General features: G+C 42.3%; 1 protein-coding gene and 1 long non-coding RNA gene across 6 annotated transcripts in view; one reads left to right on the forward strand and one right to left on the reverse strand.

Annotated features, from left to right (window-relative positions):
• LOC142827305 (uncharacterized) overlaps positions 1-25,057 on the forward strand; it is a 58,075-nt gene that overhangs the window by 14,546 nt on the left and 18,472 nt on the right. Inside the window, exons 2-3 of one of the 2 annotated variants that reach the window (XR_012901966.2) lie at positions 2,320-2,435; positions 3,569-4,140. This is a non-coding gene — a long non-coding RNA (uncharacterized LOC142827305). Of the gene's footprint in view, positions 1-2,319; positions 2,436-3,568; positions 4,141-25,057 lie in introns of those variants that run through there. The other variant, XR_012901965.2, reaches the window with a different exon arrangement.
• PLCL2 (phospholipase C like 2) overlaps positions 23,339-25,057 on the reverse strand; it is a 213,221-nt gene continuing 211,502 nt past the window's right edge. For 3 of the 4 annotated variants that reach the window (XM_075922106.2, XM_025189747.3, XM_025189748.3), the window contains one exon: positions 23,339-24,338. In XM_075922106.2, coding sequence (XP_075778221.1) covers positions 24,159-24,338 — 180 coding nt within the window. In that variant the 3' untranslated portion in view covers positions 23,339-24,158. The remainder of the gene's footprint in view (positions 24,339-25,057) is intronic. The other variant, XM_075922108.2, reaches the window with a different exon arrangement.

Raw genomic sequence — 25,057 nt, forward strand, 5'->3', positions numbered from 1 at the left:
ATTTGTGAGGTCTACCTATAGAACCATAACAGCCCTTTGGTTGGATGCAGGGAGAGCACACAGCTCCCACAGTCAATGATGTGTGCAATCAGCATGCATGTCACTTTGCATTCCCTTGCTTTATGTGTGTGTCTCTTCAGTAATGCCAATAGGAAAAGCTACCTGAATGGAAACCAGCAGAATTTGGCAAGCTTGCACGTAGGGAACGTTAAATAAAATATCTTGTGGGCCACACATAGAACCTTAATGGGCTGCATGTGCAGGTTGCCCACCACTGCAATAGTTGTCAGGAGATGTTGCTTTAGCTAAACCAAAATGGAACATGATAGGAAGTTAGTGCAAGTGCCAGAAAAACCCACCAAGTTCATTTTCACTTGGGGTACATCTACGCAGCAGGACTAAAGTTAAATTAAGCTACGCAACTTCAGCTATATTGAAATAGTTTAACTCGGCTTTTGGTGCTGGCCATGCAGCAGGAAGTCGAAGAAAGAACACTCTTCCTTCAATTTCCCTTATCCCCCTGTGAAATGAGGGTTACTATGAGTCGGAGTAAGAAGTCCTCTAGCGTATCATTATTTCAAGATAAAGGCTTGTAGTGTAGAGGTGCAGTATGTTATTTCGGAATAACTTAAGTTATTCTAAAATAATCCTGCTCTGTAGACGTACCCTTGTAGTTTAAGTAAATATTTAATTTCAAGTCTCCTGCTATGAAGCTCTAGGATACCTTTAGAATTAAGGCTGTTAGGCCCACCTTTGTTCATACTGGATCCATTTTTTTTGTTCCTTACTGAGTTTTTATTTAGAGATTTGTCAGATAGGGGAATGAATAAATGTCCTTAATATTTGACCCATGGTGCTTACATAGTTTAGGAATGCCAGAACAGAGAGTAGACTACCTGCTATCCTTGGTGTTACACCTGTGCAGTCATTAATTCCACTGAAATAAGTGCAAGAGGCAGTAGAATTTGACTCAATGTGTAATTTAGGATGCGGTCCTTAAAGGTAATTTTTTAGTGATAAGGGAGGGGGCAAAGGAAAGCCTTCATACCACTGTAGCTTTTTATGTTCAACACATGCACATTTTTTGAAAATAGTATATAGAAAAGATTGGGGATAGGGAAATAACAGCAGTCATCATGTCCTTGCAGATCTATGGGTTTTTGGATACCAGACAATGCAAAGCAGGCTAGCCGTAATGGGTCATGATGGGACATACATTTTGTATTTGGACAGAACATTTTTGAGCTGTACTGAACAAATTCTCTTGGCTCACATTGCAGAATCACTGAGCTGTTTTCAGCCTTTACTCGAGAGAGGCCCTGGTGAGAGATACACTGCCTTGCACCTCATCTCCAGTTTAAGAAGGCTGCATACCGTGTATGCTTCCTTGATGCCTGGATTTCATAAGCATTAATTCACTCGCAAGTGTTTTTTGAAGTTAAGGCTTAACTCTTAATCTTTGCTTCTGTCAGCTTGTTTCAACATTACTAACATTTTAACTCGTTTGTAAGGGCTTGTGCTTTATGGTTGATTGTCTCTATTTTATTTGTAAAGTACTCCAAGCTGTTTGCATCAGTATAAAAACCCCTCCAGCCCTAAGCTGTACTTGAGACAAGTTGATTGACTGAACTGCAGGCATTAGAGAAAGTAAACAGTGTTAAGCATGATCTTTTATGTACAAACTCAACTAAAGTTGTTTGTCCACTTAAAGTTCACAGAGTGTAAGAGCTAAATGGACTCTAATTTAATTTTCACTGAAACAGCCAATTGTTAAGTATTTTATTCTATAAAAATGATATACTACTCTAAGGCAATTATGAAACCCAGCTTCATTGTCTACCCAGTCCTAAAGATTCATTCATGCAATTAGCTGAGGTGTGTGTTTCTTGTTTATATAGCATCAGTACAGTGGCAGAATTACACAGTGTAGTGTCTCCTTCCCCCCCCCCCCCCCCCCAGTCTACTCTCCACCTAAGGGCAAAATTGTCTATCTGACTCTTATCTTTTTTTAAAACTTCATAAAATAACGGTGAAAGCCTATTTAGATAACGGACTTAATGAAAAGATTACTGTTCAAAGTGCTGGATTTGTTTCATTGCTGGGAGCAACCTAGTTAAAGGTATGCCACATATGATGATGGATCCAGCTAACTCAGTATCTATCAACTGTAAGATCCTCCTGTGTCTGAATCACTGGAAGCATGACTGATCTTGGGTGGAATGAAACTGAAGGAAAGATTTATTAAACAAAAGATAGAATTACAAATAACTCACCCCTCATGCATGTGGGAGATTAACATAGGTGTTCCTATACTTGCAGATGGATCTGAGGACAGGAACAGGCTGCAGCATTGGATCATGTCTGGATAACAATCGACAGGAAGAACAAGAACATTGCAGGGCCCTCCACTATGGAGCACCATACATGGAGATCAAGTAAGCTTCTGATGAGATGTTGCTTCTTGAACCGTGTGTGTGTCACATGCTGCCATTCAAAAGGACGGTTCAGCCCTCGCTGTGTTCTTCCCTTATATAGTCGCTCCATCGTCCATACCAATGACCTAGACCCAGTGGTCTTCATGCTCTTTTATACCAAATGATATAAAACACATTTACATGTTAATTTAGGTCCACATTATTAACTAATCTCAAATTAGGGATGTAATAGTGTAGTTGATTAACTAATTAGTTGATACAGAGGGAGCAGTGTGGAGTGGCAGGGGGCTCTTCGGGAGTGGGCCTGGGGCCGACAGCCCCATCCCCGGGGACTATAGAATAGTCAAGTAACTGATAAGAATGCATGAGGTTAATCGATCGTTCAGTTAACCGATATTCCCTATCTCAAATGTCATTAATCAAACCAAAATCAAAATGGAAAACTTCATAAAAGATCATCTGTTCATTCCTTTTCTTTACCACTTTTTACTTATGCTGCTTTTCACCTGGGGGTCTCAAAGGACACTGGAAAGGGGTATGGGTTTTGTCAACATTTTACAGATGGAGAAACTGAGCGACAGACGTGCCCATGGTCAGAGAGCACGTCGATCAGGGGAATAGAGTTCCAGTTTTGTGCATAGGCACTAAACTGCAGCTGCCCCTTAACTTTGGCTAGAACAGTAAATAAATTAGCCACCGCACAACATCTTTCAGACTCTGATTTATAAAGGTTTGGTTTATTCAAAGGAAATTAAAGTAGAGTGGTTTGGTGTAAAAGTCCCCTTAGACCAACAAGCAAAAGCAGCTTTACCACCTAGCACATCTCTTAACCACATAGACTTCATACTGGGGACTAATCCTTCTGATTTTTGGTATCAAGCTAGATGAATGCAAGGTCGCTTGCTTTCTTATTGCTTCTAAGCTCCCTCATTGGATTCTGTGCTTCTAAAACTGCATCATGTGTATATTAATAGAAAAGTATTTTCTTTCCAGTCTTTCTGAGCAGGTCTCATTTTACGTGCACACAAAAAACCTCTTGGTTATGGCTGTGACACAGAAATGGTGATATGCTACTACTGCCTTTTGTAGCAAAATCAGATTTACTGTGGAGTTTCCTCTATCATGCCCTGCAGCCTGCATCTGTACAGTAAGAACTCTGAGTACTCCAGGGTCGATGAAAGTAAAGACTTGAGGAAAACCACTTAAAAATCCAGACACTGGTCTTCAACATTATCCAGACTTGCAACCCTCTTTCTGTATTACATACCGAAGTTCAAAGAGCCAGTGGTAATTCAACAAAGACAATTCTGTTGTGACTGTGCAATAGCGCAAGTGTGACTGTAGAAAGCTTTTGTAGTGTTAATAAATTCGCATATGAGAAATTAATAATATATTTTTCTTGCTTTGATAAACTAAGATATGTCTATTAGCAGCAAGTGTAATGGGCTGGACAGGAGGCCACAAAAGCAAAGTCTCTGCTGCTTCTTGAGCAATGTGGTTCTTTATTATTTTCCAAAGTGTTTCTTCCCTTCCTCCTAGCCCGCAGGTTTCTTAGCCATCTGTTCAATTATTAGGTTGGCTACTGCCCTTCATCCCAGAAGTGGTGGCCTGTCAGTAGTGCTTAGCTATATGTAACTGAGCAAGCAGTGTCTTGAGCCTAAAAATAATTTCTGTAGCAGCATTTTTTTAAAAATAAACCTCCCGACCTCCCCAGGAGCCTCTCCAAGTACTTGTTGACCTGTCATTTGTCTGATCCAAGTGCTGTTATTGTAGGGATGGTTCAGTCGACCTCACTTGATGCCTTCCGAAAGCCACCTCCCAAACTTTAGTGTATCCAGCTAAGAATACCAATCACTGGTAAAATTCCAGCTTATCAAAGCAAGGCACAGCAGGCATTAATAACCAGTCACTGCTTTTTTCTTTCCAGCAAAGCAATGAGTTGCAGGCAGACTGGAAACCTTCCACAAAGCTGCTGAAGATTCTGTTTACATGATTTTTAAAAAGCAAATTTCTTCATTCACCCTAGAAGCATTATTGATGTAATTGGAGAGCTCCTCTGAGGCGTTGTGCTGGGAAAGGTTACAACCTGTTAAGACAAAATTATCTCTATCAATTGTCAGCTCTTTAATCTAATGATGACAGTCACGAGTAGTTCACTCTACTCTACAGAATTACATAAAGCACCTAATTAGATAAATTGGCAAAATAATATTATTACGAAGAGCTTGGCTTAATAGACGATGGCTGGAAAGAAAAGGCGCAAAAAATCAACTTAATCTGAACAAGACCTTGCTACATGGTCAGTAATAATCATTTTCTGTGTGGGTGGTGTGGGGCACTAGTTGGTTGGTTGGTGTGTTTCTATTATTAAAAGAATGATTTTATTCCTGTTAAAACGCCTGTGGAAAAGTACAAACCCATTAGAACTTTTCACTAGCTGCTGTAGTTATGATGTTGCTGGTACTGAGCAATGGGCAATATTTAGGACTGCCTGCCATCGATCTCGTGATTGGGAAGGCATCGGTAATGATGGATCTTTGACAGTGTCCAGTAGAAAGGCAGCATGAAGGTAGTAGGTAAGGAAACAAGATTGCAAGGCTTTCCATCAGTGTGGTGCTGGCTTAGGCTGATGTAGACACTCCCCATAGAAGAAATCACCCATCTCCACCACACTTCAGCTTTGGATGATTTTATTAGTTGTTCGAAAAAAAGCCTCATCCACCTCTTCTGCCTGAGTAGGTGGTCTGTAATAGACCCTTAGCATGATGCCACCCTTGGTTTTTTTTACCCCCTTTAATCTAACGCAAAGCCTCTCAACTACTTTGTTTCATATATCCATCTCCACCTCAGTCCAAGGCTGTGTCCAGACTCCATGCCTCCGTCGACGGAGGCATGTAGATTAGCCAGCTCGGAAGAGGGAAATGAAGCCGCGATTAAAATAATCGCGGCTTCATTTAAATTTAAATAGCTGCCCCGATCTGCCGATCAGCTGTTTGTCGGCAGATCGGGAGAGTCTGGACGCGATGCCCCGACAAAGAAGCCTTTCTTCATCGACACAGGTAAGCCTCGTGAAACCAGGTTTACCTGTGTCGATGAAGAAAGGCTTCTTTGTCGGGGCATCGCGTCCAGACTCTCCCGATCTGCCGACAAACAGCTGATCGGCAGATCGGGGCAGCCATTTAAATTTAAATGAAGCCGCGATTATTTTAATCGCGGCTTCATTTCCCTCTTCCGAGCTGGCTAATCTACATGCCTCCGTCGACGGAGGCATGGAGTCTGGACACAGCCCAAGTGTGTTCATTTTTAATATGGAAGGCAACACCTCCTACCTTTTTCCCCTGCCTATCCTTCCTGAGCAAGCTGTAGCCTTCTATTCCAATAGTTCAGTCATGTTTATTATCCCACCAAATCTCTGTGATACCAGTTATGAGTGTGTCTACACTGCAAGGCTTCTTGCATAAGAACTGTTTTGCTCAAGAGTTCTTGCACAAAAGTACTTGCGCAAGAGTGCGTCCACACTGCCATGTGGTTTTGCGCAAGAGATGTGCTTTTGTGCATGAGCATCCAGGGCAGTGTGGACGCTCTCTTGAGCAAGAAAGCTCTGATGGCCATTTTAGTTATAGGGGTTTCTTGTGCAAGAAACCCCTGTTGCCTGTCCACACTGCCTTCTTGTGCAAGAGCTCTTGCGCAAGAGGGCTTATTCCTCGTGGGGAGAAGAATAACTCTTGCACAAGAAGCCCCCTGTTCCGACGCTTTACTGTAAATTTACTTGCTCAAGAACACACGTGCAGTGTAGATGCTCCACTGCGCAAAAAGCCTGCAGTGTAGATGTAGCCCAAGGTTATTTTGAAATAAGTTATTTTGGAATAACAACTCCCGAAACAACTATTTCAAAATAGCACATCCATGCTACAGGGACGCCTCAAAATTAGTCCCAGGCAAGCTCCCCTAATGTGGATGTGCTACCTCGATTTAGAGCCCCAGGAAGCACTGGGGAGTAATTACTTTGAATGGCCGTGGAGAGGAGCTATTTTGAAATAGCTGCAATGAAGCGTCCACATTACCATTGAAGGGTGAACTGAGGCAATCCATGGTATCTTGCTGGATTTGAGTACTCAGCAATTTGAAATAGGTGGTATTCCTCGTGAAATGAGGGTTTATTATTCTGGAATAAGAAGTCTGTTATTTTGAAAAATTTTCAAAATAATTCAAAATAACAGGCTTCCTGTGTGGACACTCACCTTGTTGTTTGAAATAACACTGTAGTGTAGACATGTCCTACATCATAGCTGTGTTTCTTTATTAGCTCTTCAAGTTCTACCTGCTTATTTCCCATAGTTCTTGCCCCGCTGAAGTGTCCTCAAGGCTCCTGGTAGTGGAAGGGTTGTCACTGCAGATAGCGTCCAACTCCTTATAGAACTGGAAGCCTTTGGCATAGAACCGGAGTGACAGTTTGCCTCCTTTGCATTCTGGTACCTCTGCCTCAGCTTTTTCTTCACCTCTTCACTGTATCCTGATCATAGCCCTTTTCACACAAAATGCAAGAAATTTATCCCTGGCTATTGAAATTCCTACAGCTCGGACTGTACAGCCTCCTCTCCCCGTAGACTCAACAGGTCCAACCCAGCTCTGCAATAGTCCAGGAGGGGGAGCGATAGGCAGGGGAAGTGGTGGGCTAGGATGTGGATTAGAAGTAGGAAGGGAGCAGATGCTTTTGAGAGGAACAAGGAAGTCAAAGTTGATTATAGGAGTTAGGAAATACAATTCCCCAGTTAAAGGTGAGCTCCAGACTATAAAATGTGTGCCCTTTAATCACAGTTTGTTAGGTTTATAAAAAATATTATTTTCATGGTTTTCAAATGATCAGGCCCTGGGTTCCTGCTTTTCAGTGGAGTAATTTAGGAAGAACTTTGGAGCATATGGAAGGAGACATCACAGGTTGATTGAAACTATGTCAAGACCAATTGTACAGTATGTGGTAATATCTCTTGTTGTGAGACACTAGTCTAGTGTTAAATTTCCCCTCTTGGAACTTCCAGTTAAGGTCGAATTAAATCTAGTTTACCACAGTCTTCCCATCTCTTAGTTCCTGACAGATTTATATCAGTAGAAACCATTGGAAATATCTTAGCTTTCAGCTGGTATTTACAGCCTCACTGTGCAACATCATTTACATCAGAAATAACTGGCAATGCAACCAGTGTCCTCTAATCATTCCGCCACTTCTCTGTTTCTTCTGCCATGTTAGGGCTGCCTCAGTGTTCAAGGGACAGTGCACACTGTGCTCATGCAGGAGAGAACAAAGTCCCACAGCAAGACATTTAAATGCCATAAAATGTCACAACACCAGATAAAGTTGAGGATTGAATAGAGAGATAGAGATAAGCATTTATGGGGAAATAATATGCAGTTAATAGCCCTTTGCATATGGTGACTTCACACAATGTTTCTATGCAAATTTAAATGTCTTCTAAGTGTATAAATTTCATGCAAACGTAACCTTTATTATGTGAGCATCAGTAATAGGAAAATCTAATTAAAGGCTGAATGGCTTGCTAGAAGTGGAATCCTTTTTCATATGGAATCTGTAATGAATTAAATGGTTTCCATAAAAGATATTATTTCAGATGACTATTGATAACTACAAAGAAAACTGTGCCTATCACAATATGATTTAATTAATGTCTTTCCTCCTTGCACACACACATTCCCTGTAGTCCCTGTGTGAATTATTATTTCATGTGTCTGCATCAGAATATATGAAAACAGCAGCTGGACCATCAGAAGCCTCTCCATTTTGTTTAACCCAAATCGTTAACATTGGGACACTTGCCGCATTGCCACAGTCTATTACACCCAAGACCACGGCTGATGAATTACAGCTCTGTCAACTGGTCTGTCTAGAAAATTACCAGTGTGTGAAGAGGTGCCCAATATCATTATCAGCATTACCGAACACTATGGACAAAGTAATAGTAAGCTGTGTTTCACTTGTTCAGTGCTTCCACAGTGAAACCAGACCACAGTGTCCTTCAAGCCATAATGAGAAACACTGTTGAGAAGATTGTCAATCCAAATAACAGAAGAAATGAGGCTTGACAGTTCAGAAAATTGGGGATAAGTGCAGTAACTGAACCAATTACTGACAGAGGGTTTCTTTTTCTCCATATTCAGTCTAAAATTACTAGAATGACCCTGTCACGGCTGTTATCTAATTTTGATGTGTCTTATGATTTGTCCTTTGTCTGCCTCTACATGCCTGCTGAGGCCAGGAGTACTTTGCACACCATTCAGCTTCATTTAGAGAATCTTTCTTTCCTTAAATATAAATCTGAGTCCAAGCCATAAAAAGATGTGTGGATATGACATACTGCACTGTAAATGGATAGTAACAATAGCCCTAATCCCTGCCTGTCTGTCTCCTTTATTATAAGCCTATAGAGGGGTTGTGAGCATTCTTTAGCAATCTTTAAAAATGTGTGCTATTAAATCTCCTGCCAAACTATTGAAGGATATGTTACATTACATGCCATTTGACTTACACTGCATGCTACTTACTATAAGCGTATGAGGGAGCATTCATTCTCCAGAAAACAATATATAAGATAAATGCAAGTGAAAGTTAAATAAGAGACCAAGGGTTTCAGAGATAAGACTCTTATAAAAAGTCCTTCAGAATTTACCTATGTTATAGAGTAGGGCAAATAATGGATTTTTCAGTTCTCCAGCCATTTTGAAAAACAGAAATTTTAGTGAAGCAAAACCAAAAAATGAAAAAAATCAAACCATTTTGATTTCAAGCACTAAAATATTTTGAAATGTTTAAAAAGGAAATGTAAACGAAATGTCAAAATGAAATATGTCAAAAAGGAACATGAACTTGTAAAATAGTCTGGTGTCATTGTCTGCATTTTTTTTTCTGAAAAAATAGTTTCTGTTGAAAAATTTCACCAAGTACTTCTATCAAATGCTGGATGTAAAAGACTTTCCCCATGCCCGATACTTAAAAGTGTGTCAAATGGCCCAGGGCACAAGGGCAAGTCCATTAGGAGCTCTCTTCAGAAGCTAAAATAATTCCATACTTTTTAATGTCTCTTTGCCTCTAGCAGGGAATGGCTTCCCTACTCTGAAAGTATGTCCATCCACATTAGTGCTTTGCTAATTGGAGTAAATGTTTTTTCGGATGTGTTGAGAGTATTCTACGCTGGACATAAAAATCGATAGGCAATTCTTGGAGTTTGCTTCAGTCTCTGTTTTCAACCAGTTTCTCCCATTGCTTGCCCAGCTCTCAAGCAAAGGAAAGCAATAGCCACAACCTTAACTGTCTACAACATTCAGCACATTGTGTCAGTTCCTGCTGATTGGGGGAGGATTAGAAAGAAACCTCTCTACTGGGAGGTCTATATCATCCTGAATTTGAAGAGTTTAAGCAAGTATTTGAGAAACGCCTCTTTCTCACTCAAGACCTTGAGGCCTACCATTTAGGTAGTGAATTCACAACAGATTTTAGAAAACAGAGGCCATCAGGTTGCTTCTCTTCATGGTTCTAGTCTTCTGATTCATAAACCGTTCCTGACGGTGTATGTGTTTTCAAAAGCAATTTTAGACACCTCTATCTCCTCCTTCCCCACGCTCTCACAAAGGTAATCTTAAATTACATGATGGGTTGCTACAGGCCCCTTCAGAACTGGAGGCCTCAGCAGCAGTACAAGTAAAATCTACAAATGGTCTGGTGGGCAAAAAGCTCATGATACCATCTACATGTTTTGTTAGTCTATAAAGTGCTACGAGACCATTTGTTGTTTTTTTCTGTACAGACTAACTTGGCTACCCCCTGAAGGATACTATAGAATGGGATCTAGGAGCAATAGTGGACCACAAGCTAAATATGAGTCAACAGTGTGACGCTGTTGCAAAAAAAGCAAATCATGATTCTGGGATGCATTAATAGGAGTGTTGTGAACAAGACACAAGAAATCATTCTTCCACTCGGTGCTGATTAAGCCTCAATTGGAATATTGTGTCCAGTTCTGGGCACCACATTTCAAGAAAAATGTGGAAAAATTGGAGAGGGTCCAGAAAAGAGCAACAAAAATGATTAAAAAGGTCTAGAAAACATGACCCTAGGAGGAAGACTGAAACAATTGGGTTTGTTTAGTCTGGAAAAGAGAAGACTGAGAGGGGACATGACAGCAGATTTCAAGTACCTATAAAGGTGTTACAAGGCCAAAGAAGGAAAAATTGTTCTTCTTGACCTCTGATGATATGACAAGAAGCAATGGCCTTAAATTGCAGCAAGGGAGGTTTAGGTTGAACGTTAGGAAAAACTTCCTAATTGTCAGGGTGGTTATACACCACAATAAGTACATAGGGAGGTTGTGGAATCTCCATTATTGGAGATATTGAAGAGCAGGTTGGACAAACATCTATAAGGCATGGTCTTGATGGTGATTGGTCCTTCTGTGAAAGCCGGGGACAGGCCTTGATAACCTCTTGAGATCCCTTCTAGTATTCTACGATTTCCTCAGAGGACAGGGTCTTTAAGATAAGGGAGGAGATTTGGGACCCGTTGGGAATTGGGAAAATCAGCAAGGCAATGTCAAGTTTCCAGGCTCCCTGGCAGCTTTCATGATCCTTATCCAGTGTGAGACTTCAGGATATATCCATCATGGGCTTCTAGTACTTTTTGGTGGGAAAGTGATTCTCTCATTCCTGTTTGCAGAGAAGCAGCTGAAGTCCACTTCTGTGCAATGACAATGCCAATTCCACTTCTGTGCTATGACGATGAAGGATGCCAGGAGGCTGGAGCCAACTGGGAAAACACAGCACTGTGGTACCTGAGAGAAGAGCCTATTGGGCTACATTGTAGGGGCATTACAAAAGCATGAACATTCACATGAGACAGGCAATGGCAAATAGCGCTACCATGGCATATCTGAGTGAGGACTGGAAGCTCCAGGATGGTGCCAAAACTCATAGGCTATGTCTAGACTGGCATGATTTTCTGCAAATGCTTTTAATGGAAAAGTTTCCAATTAAAAGCATTTGCAGAAAAGAGCGTCTAGATTGGCACGGACGCATTTCCGCAAAAGCACTTTTGCGCAAAAGCTTCCGTGGCCAATCTAGACGCACTTTTGCGCAAAAAAGCCCCAATCGCCATTTTTGCAATCGGGCCTTTTTTGTGCAAAACAAATCTGAGCTGTCTACACTGGCCCTTTTGCGCAAAAGGACTTTTGCCTGAACGGGTGCAACATAGTATTTCCACGAGAAGCACTGATTTCTTACATGAGATTATCAGTGTTCTTGTGGAAATTCAAGCAGCCAGTGTAGACAGCTGGCAAGTTTTTCTGCAAAAGCAGCTGCTTTTGCGGAAAAACTTGCCAGTCTAGACACAGCCATAAGGTTTGCTTGTCGGTTGACCTGCATCTCTTCATCATCTCAGATAGACTTGCCAAGCCTGCCCCTTTCAGCAAATTAAATGGGAGCTGCCTGCAGCTACCTGTCAAATTGCCTCACTGACCTGACCATTCTCCAGGTAACACATGATGGCTATCAACAAGGCTGGAGAACCTTTTTTGGGTCAGGGGCCACTGACGCACAGAAAAATCAGTTGGGGCTGCACCCAAGTAAGAAGCAACAACAACAAAACCAAACCCTCACTGATGTGGACCCCGAGTGAGAAGAAGACAGACACTCCCTTCGCACACCAGAGCTGGAGAGGGGGGAAGGGTCCAGGCCAATGTTCCCTCTAAGCTGCGGGGTGGCAGAGCTTCATGGGATTAATCAGCCCCGTCTGGTCAGAGGCTCTTGGGTCTGAGGGAACACGGTTCCAAGTTAGTAGATTTTGTGTGCTCCAGCTCCATGATGGGCGGGAGGGGGGACTGAAGCACCAGCATGGGCTCCCCAATGCTGGGGGGGGAGCCCTGAGCCTCGGGGGTTGGATTCAGGTAAGCTGGGCATCCACCCCCAGCCCTGGACTAGACCTGCTCTGTGCTCAGATGCCTTAGGCTGCTAGGAGTGGGTCCTCAATTGTACACTTCAGTTTTACCTATGAGAAGTCATTATCTATATTTCTTATCTTTTCTTCTAATAGATCAGTTGCTAGAGATTTTGCCATGGGGAAGAATTACTTTAATTCTGATCACTCAGAATTGGCCTGAATCCCCCCAGAAGGACTGAGCTACTGAGATCTTGAAATGTTACCTGTTTCAACTGATTCCACTCACAAAGATTCTGCAGCCTGCAAGTATTCTTACTAGTCATGGGTGGTGTGTAGTGGAAAAAATCCTCTCTACAGTTTTGGCAGGTGAATGGTAATTGCTATGCCCTGCAGCATGTTACAATTAATTTCAGAGTTCTGTAGACTCACAGGAACAGGAATTACCATGCAGGATTAAATTCATGGTCCATGTACTCCAATATTCTGTCTCTGATAGTGGCCTGCATCAGATGCTTCAGTGTTAAGTGCAAGAAACTTCCTAATAGAGATTGGCTTAAACCCGGAAGCATGAAATTGAATCTCTCTTCTAATTTTTTTTTTGTTAGCATTAACTGGTATAACTCTGGATAGTGTTGTTATCTGCAGCTTTCTGAAGCTTGCTATTTTTTTTTTTTTGCCTCGATGACATCCTATAGCAATGAATTCCATGGTTTACTAATGTTGAGTGACAACGAAATTCCCTTAGTCAGTTTTGGATTTACCATATTTTAATTTCATTTAAGGAATTTACCATTTGTCTGCTTCTTGTGAACATTAAGCACAAGTTACATAGACTATAATCTGGAATGGTGTGATTTAAATATTGAAGGTGGTGATCCCTACAATGCTGTAATACCATAGTCCACTTCTACATTCAATACAGTTGCAGTATTATAAAAGTTCGGCGGGCTCTTTCCTGTGAGGTGCTGAGGGGAGAATGGATTGGTGTGGTTTGTGTACACACATATTTTCCCCAATACTAATACACAACCCATTTAATCTCTAGCTCTCAAAGTGGTTTACAAAGGAAGCTATATATAATTATCCCCATTTTGCAGGTGGAGTAAAGTGAGGCACAGAGAGGTTAAGTGACTTGCCTAAGGCCAGGAAGCTGTTTGCTGGCAGAGTCATCAATAGAATCTTTCTCTCTCAGCTCAGTTCCCTAGCCATTGGATAATGCTGTCACCTCTAGAAACAGAAAAGGATGCTCCAAGCACATCCTGTCCCTGAATTACCAACCTCAGCTTTGCTTGTTGCCTTGTTAGTCAGGGAGCTGAAGGAACGTGGAAAGAGGAGGAAGTGGGGCAATACAGCAATGGGACTGTGCAGGGAAGGCCGAGGGGGAATAACATATGTCAAGGACATGATATTTGACAAGAGCTCTCAGGACAGCTTTCTTGGCTCTTTGACCCACCAGGCAGTGTTGCTGGTATCTCTGCACCAACACCTCTCTAAAGGCTCCCTGTCTCACTACTACTCTAGTGCACCAGGCAGCCCAGGTAGCAGCATGGATGAGCCCTGCAAGTTCCACTGTGTCCCAGAAGCAATAATTTGCCCCTAGACTCCTGCAACCCTCTCTTCTCTGGTATAGCTCCAGTAACATTCCCCTCTCCTTTTTGTACAAAACTCTCTTTTGCCCACTCACCAGCCCCTCTGCACAGCCATCCCTTCCTGCTGCCTAAACGCTGCATTGACTTGCTCCACCTACCACTCCAATCCAGCATACTGTGGAGCAGCTGCAGTGCCGTATATCAGGAGCTGACCCCTCCTCTTGCCCTCCACACAAGCCCCCTTTCCATTCCCCATTTTTGTGCTCTCAGAGTCCAGGGCTGCTGCTCAGTTTCTCTCCTTACTCTTCCCCTCTCTCTCTCCCATGTGTCTATACTGAGTAGAGCTGGGGCATCAGAGTGGGATTTGTAGCAGCATCTGAAAACAGAAACTGATAGTTCTGTCATTGTTTCCTTGCTGAGAACAGACAACTAACGGGAACACAAGCTGGGAATCACCTACCCCCATAATGGTACTAGCTCTGGTCAAGCAAGTGAGCTAAAAATAGTGCAACCATCATAGCACAGGCACCAGCAGCACAGACAACTGCCCTAAGTACACACAGGTAGGGGAGTGGGAGGTTTGGGGAGGATTGTAGTGGGGGGGCCCTTGGGACATGTCACTTGCTGCTGCTACACAACTGTATTTGGCAACTAGCTTGCTAAGACATAGCCTGAGCATATCTGCTAGGATTGGGAATCACACTCCCAGCTCCAAGTGTAGATGTATCATTAGTGCGTCCACATGGAGAGCTGGGGTGGAATAGCTAGTGCAGTTCACGTTAGCTATTGCAGCCGAACTCCCCAGTAAGCCCTTACCCTGCTTTAATAGCACATCTCACGCTGTGGAGCAGCTAAACGACTGCATATAGTACTGACTGGCTAGGTCATTGTATGTATACTGTGTGCCCATAGGCTAGCTGCACTTTTCCCCTATGGAAATGTGTTTCAGAACGTGTATGGTGACATTTAGTTTACTGAGATTCTACAGCTTGGGTGAAAGTTTTCCTTAAAAAAAGCATGCCAGTTAAGGGCTTAGCTGAGAACTACATAGCAATCACTGCAGGCAGGTAGGAGAAAGTATTGTTAATAAAATCATAGTAATAAATCAGGCAGAGGAAAGTTGTACAATTGGAATAGAAAGTTCTGAATCGCAATAGCACTAGGCTGGCCCTTTACAGATTGTTTCATTTGATTAACAGACTGTAGATGCCATTTTTAGTCATCTATAAACCAGTTCCATTTTTCATGCTGGAAACTCTGATATCGTCCTTCTGATTCAGCATCAAAGCAGGAGGAAATGAATTTGGTAACCAACCCTTAAGTGCTTTATACAAATATTTACGTATGGCATGTAACTGCTGCCGAAAGGCCTGATTCCATTATTATGCTACTACTTAGGATGGCAGCATTTGTGACATTCGGAGGGGCATTCTAAACTCTAATCACCAGGCATTGAGTGTAGGGCAAGTAGGGAGAAACTTTTATTCTTGGCATGAAATCCTGGCTCTCCTGACATTAATAGAACTTGACCCTGACCTCCATTTTGGACCCCTGGTGAAATGGTGGTGGCAGGAAAAAGCTTAAAATTGAGAATTCTCTCTCTTCTATTTGTTAAGTTCGATAGTTTGCTCCTATACCACTCTATTATCTGGAGAACATGGGCAGAGCATAATGTATCCCAGGGAGACTTTAGGCTTTTAGGCTGCTGTAAACTGCTGGAATGACTGAAATGTCCCATGGAGCGCACCTCAATCAGGGGGCTACAAAGGGGATCTGCCCTCCTCCCCTGCACTCCTTGCTTTCTGAGTGCAGCTGAAGCTGAAGTTCCAGTTTAGCTTGGGACCTTTCTGGAGAAGGTATTGTTCCATCCTTTGTCTTGTGGATGAAGCAGACTACAGGGTCAATATTTAAATAATAAATAACTCATATGTGAGCCTTTTCTGCTGTGCAGCAGCATTTTCTTTCATATGGCACTCATCTCTCTATATGTATTTTAACATTGACTCTTTCTTACCAGGACTGAGAGAAGGCGCACACACACAAAAAAAGGTGATTTGATGAAAAACCACATTCATTGGGAACAGTTATCATAGTTCAAACACAGGTAAAATGTTCACTGATAGATCAGAATGTGTAAGGAAAAAATCAATGAAAACAGAGTATATATATATAAACTTAAACCAGCTATATTTGGGGAGGGGTGTGTGTGTATTGAGTACCTTGAAAACATCCAGCAAACAGTATCGAAAATAATCAGTGTTAAAACTGCAGAGCATCATTAATTTGCCTGAAAACTCCATCCTGACCACTGTGGATGTAGAAGCTTTTTACAATCAACATTCCACATGTGGATGGACTACAAGCTGTCAGGAATGGTATCCCTGATAATGCCCCAGCTCACCTGGTGGCTGAACTATGTGACTGTGTCTTCACCCACAACTATTTCCAATCTGTTGACAATTTATAAGAGAGAGTTACTCACCTTGTGCAGTAACGTCTGTTCTTTGAGATGTTTGTGCCCGTGGGTGTTCTACTCAAGGTGTCGGGCTTGTCCCGGCGCCGCAATTCGGAGAATCTTTATCAGCAGTAGCCTAGCCGGACCGCGCATGCTCGCCTGCTGTCTCATGCCATTCTCACCTTTTTGCTGAGTGTGGTCTGGCCCCGTCAGTTCCTCCCAGCCAGAAGCATCTGAAAAGACAAAAACAGTAACTCTGAAGCAGGGAGGAGGGCGGGATGTGGAGCACCCACGGGGACATACATCTTGAAGAACAGACGTTACTGCACAAGGTGAGTAACTCTCTCTTCTTCATCGAGTAGTGTCCCTGTGGGTGCTCCGCTCAAGGTAAGTACGTAGCAGTGGTGCAATGCTATACGTGTGCTTCGGACTTATGGTTTCTGTGCTGTGGACAGAACTGCTTGGGCCACTGCAGAGTCGCTCTTCAGTATTTTTGTAAGGGCATAATGTCTGGCGAAGGTAAGAGTAGATGACCAGGTTGCTGCAAGGCATGTGTCCTGTAATGATACACCCTTAAGGTAAGCCGTGGATGTGGACATGCCTCTAGTGGAGTGGGCATGAGGTTGATGCGACAAAGATTTATTCCGCAAGTCATAACATTGTGTGATGCAAGAGACGATCAAATTGGAAATGCGCTGTGCGGAGAGTTGTTGGGCTTTTGAACGCTCAGCCATAGATAAGAAAAGGTGCTGAGACTTCCTGAAAACATGTGTTCTGTCAAGATAAAAGGCCAGCACTCTTCTGATGTCCAGCGTATGCAAACGTGATTCTTCCACGGTGGAATGAGGTTTTGGGTAGAATGTCAGCAAGCTTATGGGTTTATTTATATGAAAGATGGAATTCACTTTCAGGAGAAAGGGAGAATGAACACGAAGCACTACTCCATGCTCATTGAATAAGGTATATGGCGGATTGGCAGAGAGAGATGGTGATTCGCTCACTTGCCGCGCCGAAGTTATGGCAAGCAGGAACGCCACCTTTGTCGTAAGCATGCGGAGGTCACATGTCGTAAGCATGTGGAGGTTACATGTTCAAAGGGGGGGCAAGTCAGGGTGTCCAAGATCATAGCTAGGTCCCACGTCTCTGGTGGAATCCTGTGAGCGGGATACAGATTCTTGAGCCCCTTCAAAAACCTTTTGGTTAGTGGGTGTGCAAATAATGAATGATCGTCGATGGGAGGATGGAAGGCTGAGATTGCCGCCAGGTGAACCCTGAGGGAAGAAATTGCCAAACCCATCATCTTCAGGTCCAGGATGTAATCAAGTACTTGTTGGATAGGCAAGGAAAGAGGGTCGAAAGCTGTTGCTGAACACCAGGAATGGAACTGGTACCATTTATGGAGGTAAGTTTTATGTGTTTATAAGCACATGCTTGACAGCCTGAGAACAGCTCAGTTCTGGAGCTTGGAGCCAACTAGAAGCCATGCATTGAGGTGCATGCAATCGATGTGTGGGTGAATCATTGTACCGTGTTGCTGAGATAGTAAGTTGTATAGCTTCGGTAGTCGCTGTGGCTGGGCTGCTGACATTTGGGACAATTGCGTTAGCCACATCTGTCGGGGCCAAAGGGGCACTATCAAAATCACTGTTGCTCCGTCCAATGCTATTTTCTCTAGTACCCTGGGGATGAGTGGAAGAGGGGGGAAAGGCATAGAACAAGGGGTGATGACTCCGGTCGAGTAGGAAGGCATCCCCTAAGGAAGCTGCATTGATGCCCACTCATGAGCAATAATGATGGCAATTTCTGTTGTATAGCATGAATAGTCAATGTTGAAGGCCTCGCAGATGAAGTCTTGTGTGCGGAACTACATATGTGGTGGCAGCCATGTGCCCTAACAGCTGTAGGCAGGTAAGTAGATGTGATTTGGGAGAAATTGATACAGTCTGAACTAAGTCTTGGATAACATGAAACCTCTTTATGGGTAAGTATGCTCTTGCGGTCGATGAATTCTAGGGAGTGTCTTGGCGTTAGGGATTATGAGCCCCAGAGCCTTGAACACTGTTGTGGTAGTGGCGACTGCCTGTGTAGCTTCATCCAAGATGGGAGACTTCAGTAGACAATCGTCTAAATACAGGAAGATCATGATGTTGAGATGTCTAAGGTAGGCAGCCACTACCGCCAGAGTCTTGGAAAAAATTCTTGGCACTGCTGAAAGTCCGAAAGGTAACACTTGGTATTTGTAGTGCTCTGTGCCCACTACGAACCGGAGGAACCGCCTGTGGGCCGGGTGCATCGTTACATGAAAATAGGCATCCTGTAAATCGAGGGATGCGAACGAATCCCCTTTGTCGAGAGCTGGGATGATATAGGGAATTTTTGTTTGAGCAGGTGATGGTTGAGCCGGCGTAGGTCCAGAATAGGTCTCCAACCTCCTGACTTCTTCTGAGTGAGGAAGTACCGAGAGTAAAATCCTTTCCCGCGAAACTGAGCTAGTACCCTCTCCACTGCTCCTATGGTAAGTGGACAGGAGACCTCTTGCTGTAGAAGAGTGGTCCTGAAAAGGGACAGGGGAGATGGGGCAGGTGGAGGGATTGAGTTGAAAGGGATGACATATCCTGAAGTGACTATATCCTAGACCCAACGGTTGGTGGTTATGAAAGACCAACACTGGTGATAAGGTCTCAACCGGTGATGGAATAACTTCTGCACTTCGTGTGGAGCCTCCGTCAAAGGGGTGGTGCACAGTCCCTCAATCGACACGTCAAACTTACTGTTGGCCTGCTGTTTTTGATGCACGTCTGTAGTTTGGACCTCCTGAGACTCGGCAACTCTCTTAAAGATCTCCTGAAATTGTTTATGGTCCTCTGTTGGAGAAGATTTCCTTTGGAAAACTGCATCGTCAAGTGACAATGACTATTGGTCAGTTGGGGAATCCAAATGCTGTTGCTCCTGTTGTGGAGTGTGGTTGTTGCTCTGCTCCTCGTGAGCAGGTACTGAGATTGTGTCTTCCGCAGAAGTTGGCGGAGTGACACAAGGGAGCGGATCTTGAGGTGGATGGTGCGGTGAGGCCAGACGGCTGCAATGCGGAGATCGTGATTGTGAGTACCATCTACTGCACGAGCATGGCCAGTCGTGTTAATAATGGCCGTAGTACTGATCTGGTGGATTTTGAAGTGCTGCGGTGAGGCTCATCAGAGATCGGGTGAGCTTCATGCGCCTGTGAGATGCCTTTAGGCTGCTTATCTGTGCCGGGTGTTTGCAGGGCTTTGTCAAACAAAAGCATCCTTAATCTCAGTTCCCTGTCTCGCCTTGCAGGCGCAGTCAATGTAGTGCAGTGTGTGCACTTTTGTGGGATGTGCCCATCCCCTAGGCACATGATGCACCGAGATTGCCCATCTGATGCGGGCATGGCATCTCGGCATTGCGAACATTTCTTGAAGCCGGGTGACCCTGGCATAATGATCTTGTTTATTTAATTATTTCAGTCTTTTACTTCCATCCAGGACACATCACATGATAATTGTTTACAGCCAGGCCCTAACATACACCTGAATTTGCGCCAATCCCACAGACAGAGACAAACACCTACAAGATCTCTATCTGGCATTCTTAAAACTTAAGTACCCACTTTGGAAAGTAAAGAAACAGACTGACAGAGTAAGATGAGAACCCAGGTATCAGCTTCTTCAAGACAGGCCCCAGAAGGAAAATAACAGAACACCACTGGTCATTCCCTAAGCCCCCAGCTTACACCCCCCCCCCCCCCACTGTATCATTGACAATCTACAACCTATCCTGGAAAACAATCCCTCGCTCACACAGGCCTTGGGAGACAGGCCAATCTTCACCTACTGACAACCTACCAACCTGAAGCAGTTTCTTTCCAGCAGCCACATATCATACCTCTGACACATTCACCGAGGAATAGGGTTGCCAGATGGTTTAACCAAAAATACCGACCCCCCCCATCCCAGCCCGAAATAAACACCAGAGAAAAAAATCTGTTGAGAAAAAATAAGGGGGAGACCAAAGTTGTCAAGGGAAAAAAAAAGGACCCCGCCAGTTATTAAGCAAATAAATAAATAAATAAATGAAAATAAAAACATCATGGCCCCTTTAAGAAAGGCCTCTGAGGCTTTTTGCTGGTGGCCATCTTGTTTTCCTTCTCCAAGCCAGAAGACATCTTCCCTGCAGAACCAGGTAAGTGGATGGGAGGATCCAGGGGCTGAGCCTGGTTGCTGTGTGTGTGTGTGTAGGGTTGCCAGGTGTCTGACATTTTCACCTCCTGACAGGGAAAAAATTTCAGAAAATACTGGACATTGTAGATGTCTGGTATTGTCTTCATTTTTTTTATCGGACAGGAGACAAAAATATCGGATTGTCTGGGTTATTACCGGACACCTGGCAACTGTACCCAGGAATTTAACCCTGTAATAAACCCTGTTGCCAACTCTGTCCACACATTTATACAAGCAACACCATCACAGGACCTAACCACATAAGTCACGCCATCAGAGGCTCATACAGTTGCACGTCCTCTCATGTGATATATGCCATTAAGTGCCAGCAATGCCCCTCTGCCATGTATTAGGCCTAATTGGATAGTCTCTATGACAAAGGATAAATGGACACAAGTCAGATATCAGAAATGGTAATACATATAAGCCTATAGGGGAACATTTAAATCTGCCTGGGCACTCATTAATGGATTTAAAAGTAGCCATTCTTCTACAAAGGATTTTCACAAGCCAGCTAGATGGAGAGTGAGTGAGTGCAGAATTGACCTTCATATGCAAATTTGGCAGTTTCCCTTGGTCTGAACAAAGACATTAAGTGGATGGCCTATTATAAAACCAGTCTTCCTTACATTTAACACATCATTGACATCAAAAGCTAAGCATGGTACACCTCCAGCCCACTCAATTATTGACTGGTACATTTCCCCCCCACACACTCTTTTTCTGTTATAAATTCTGATAATCCCATTTTTCTGCACACAAATTCCTCTGAAGAAGTGATTTTTTGCCCACAAAAACTCATACTAGAAATATTTTTGTTAGTCTCTCAGGTGCCACCAGCCTACTCAGTGTTTTTAGTGTTAATAATGGTGTAGCAATTAAAATAACTTGCATTTTGGCTACAAGGATGCTTTGTTAAGGAAACGTAATTGAAGAGATCTTAATGATAATTTTGGTTTTGAATTTACAATGCCTGGATTACCATTGGCACCATTGCAAGTGTACATGCTTTGTTCTTCTAAAGTGCCAGGTGCATTATATCTTTTGGATTTCCAAGTCCATATCATTTTTTTGGTATGTTTTTAGACATATTGTGTATGAATAAATGCATGAATGGTTTCCATTCAAAGCAACAGAATGCAATATAGTAGAGAGTAAAATGTTAGTGTTTTGGGGTGATGGGATTTTTTTTTAGGTTGACTGAATACAGTGTTTTAATTGTACTTTTCTGCTTTACCTAATCACGTGATTTAAGCATGTGGGAGCCAAAGACATCACAATGGAGTCATTTTTGAAATTAATCATTTTGTGTTGGGTAACTGTCCAGCTAATGAGCATGGATTAGTTGCAATCCCATGTACTTTTGGGTTCAAAGTTTAAAATTACTCATAGGTCAGAGTTTATTCATACCACATACTACATTTTTTTCTTGTTTGCTTGCCCTTTGAACAAATAATATTTTAGACATATCTTAATCCCTGATCTTCTTCAAGAATGTAACATGCCTTAGAGAGATGAGTAAATGGAACGAGTACCTGAGATGGGATAATTCTGACTGTGTGGTTTAGGAAAAAGTCATTTATGGTGTGTTTATAATCTCCCATACTGTAGGTAGTTCAAAGTGATGCTGTCTAGGATTCCTAAAGGAGCTTTGTTGACTTGTCATATTTAAGGGCCAATACACATTATAGTGACATTTTCCAGATTGTTTTCTAAGCTTCTGTCTTTCTGCTTAAACCAAAAGTTGTCAATCAATGTTCATTGCAAGTGGGTTACTGAACTTTCTGATAAATATTTCTTTACAGTGAAACTGCCCTTGAACATCGGGTAGCTAACCTCATTACTAGTTCTCATTCCCATTCAATTTGTGAAAAATACACGTGAAAAATTGGTCCATGTAGGCTCTTTTTATATTAACTATTATCAGTAAGGATGCCTGCTCTCATTGCTTACTGCTTACCATCAATTTCACATGGAATCAGGGATCTTACAGCAGCCAGCCTGGGGAAAGAGCAGTGGTGACTATGGGCCATATTCTTACATCTTTATATGGCAATCGCTAGAAGTTTTCCTAAGTAGGAGCATATTTTGGGCTTGCAGTATATGATCTGCTCATTGGGAGCTGAGTGAGCAGCACCTGCTATAATCAGCTCCTAATCTGTACAGAATGTCATTTAGAAAAGCAGCGTCAAAGGGCACTGCATGGAGTGTGTTCAACTTTGTTTTTTATGACTAAAGGTTATCCTGTAATCAGATCCATGCAGGTGGATTGCTGCCCTTAAGGAGCTCTCCAATAAAATCAACAAGACACTGTGCCCAGGCAGAGGTCCATTCACACAGCTTTCATTGCAGAATCAAGGACTTGGTTTGGTATAAGTGAAACCAAAATCTCCTCTGCCAAACAGATTACATGTTAATCTTATTTTTCTTTAAATGTAGTGCACAGTGGGAGGATATACTGCACTTTATTATTAAATCAGATGCTCCAATAGATGGCTCTAAGTTTGTATAATAATTTTGAGTTCATTAGCTACTATGTTGTTAGCTAAAATTGTCAAATGATAAAAAATAACAGGCAAACAGGTATTTGTCAAAACGTATAACTGAATATTCCTACTGTGCTTGGAAACATATTTTTAAAATAAAACAAAGTTTAGTTAAAAGCTTTACTTGCATGGGAGTAATATCACAAAACTTGTTTTTAATGTGAACACTTCACTTGACAGAATGAAAAATTATTTACAACATTTTACTCACAGTTTGGTCACTATTACAATTAGCTATACATATTTGCAGTTCATAGGTCTTTAGACCTAGGCTATATCAGACTGATTGCACATTTTCCTTTCACACAATGGCTCTCCCATAGTGCACTGAAGAGTCAGTGAGCACTGTCTAATTACATTCTCCTTTTTATTTATGGCTCAACAAGAAAAAATATTCCCCTTCAAACACAAATATCCCCAAGTGTCTAAAATAAAATCCACATTTATAACAGAAAGTGTACTTCATTTTATTGACCTGATTTTCATAAGTTAGGTGCACAATTTAATATCTCTGTATTACAATTACTGAATTTTGAACAAAAAATCAAGGAATTGCACACCTAGTTATTTTGAAAATCAAGACAGTTACATGTTAACCTATGTATGAATCCACATCCCCTCAGTTACAGTTTTAATTTTCATTAAGAAAAAGCAGTTTGTTTCTCTATGGAACTACAAAGAACTTTTTCCAGCACACTTACTAAAGTATGATATATTTTACACATATACAGTATGGTTTGGCCAGTGAGATAATTCCCATGTTATGCAATGTAATTGCCATCAAACGCAGAATTGCTACGTACATTCACAGTTTTAATAGATTGTAATTAGCTTCTCCAATTGTGCTTTAAAAACTCCACATATAGTCTTCAGTATTAAGTGCAATACAAATGTCCTGTGCAGTTACATTTGGTTGTAGAGTTATAAACTCCATAACTATGAGCAGAAAGTTCCTTCATTCTCCATTTTCATCATTTGACTTTTCAGGTATGGCCTCTAAGCTTCGACGGGGCTTTGAGACTTCTGCATTTTCAGTGCCTGGTTTATTGAGTCCACATGAAAGAGCGGCATAATGGATTTGTTTCAGATTCTCCAGTGTCTCATTTTTAGCATATTTTAGAAGATCAGCTTGTCCCTGTAAGAATAAATATAGTTAGAACATACAATAAATAAGATTATTTTCAGATTTATTGTACAGTTGCCCTGCTCATGAAGATAAAAACCAGATTACTCTGCATTAATAAGAAGCCATGCCACTTGCTTTCTCTGGACCCAACTGGCTGGGTAAAGAAAAACTCCTACTCAATAGTTTTAAGTAAAGGAATTTGTGCTATAGTTTTAACACGTGTTGTTTATTAACACTGATAGATATAAGGATTCATTTGTATACCTCGATACCTCGCAGAGCTGTTACATGCTTTTGTTTATCAGCAAGTTCCTCACTCAATTATAGCCTGGTGACAAACCTAAATGTGTAAGAATGGAATATTAAAATAAGGGCTGGCATTGAAAGGGGCAGAGGGGACTGGAAACTCAGCCTGATTATGTAGTGATGTTTCCCAGGAATTGTATTTGTTCCCCTGTAGTAAGGGGAGTTTTAGAAGAAGCTCAGAGACAGATCAGTTGACAGTAGGTACTGTCCTGCACAAATTGCTATCCCTTCCTCCCCTCTCTTGGTGGAGTCATGCTGTCATTAGCTAGGCTCTCCTTACTTGCAGCTGTGCTCAGAAAGAGCCAAAGAGGAGAACCCCGAGGAGGCAATACACTAAACTCTTCTATATGCTATTTACATGCAGGCATCCATGGACTGACCATGCTGGAGAGTGCAGGCTCTTCCCTGAGTCTCTGCACATA

Source organism: Pelodiscus sinensis, chromosome 2 (assembly GCF_052426305.1).
Source record: "Pelodiscus sinensis isolate ZL-2025 chromosome 2, ASM5242630v1, whole genome shotgun sequence".
Lineage (NCBI taxonomy): Eukaryota > Metazoa > Chordata > Testudines > Trionychidae > Pelodiscus > Pelodiscus sinensis.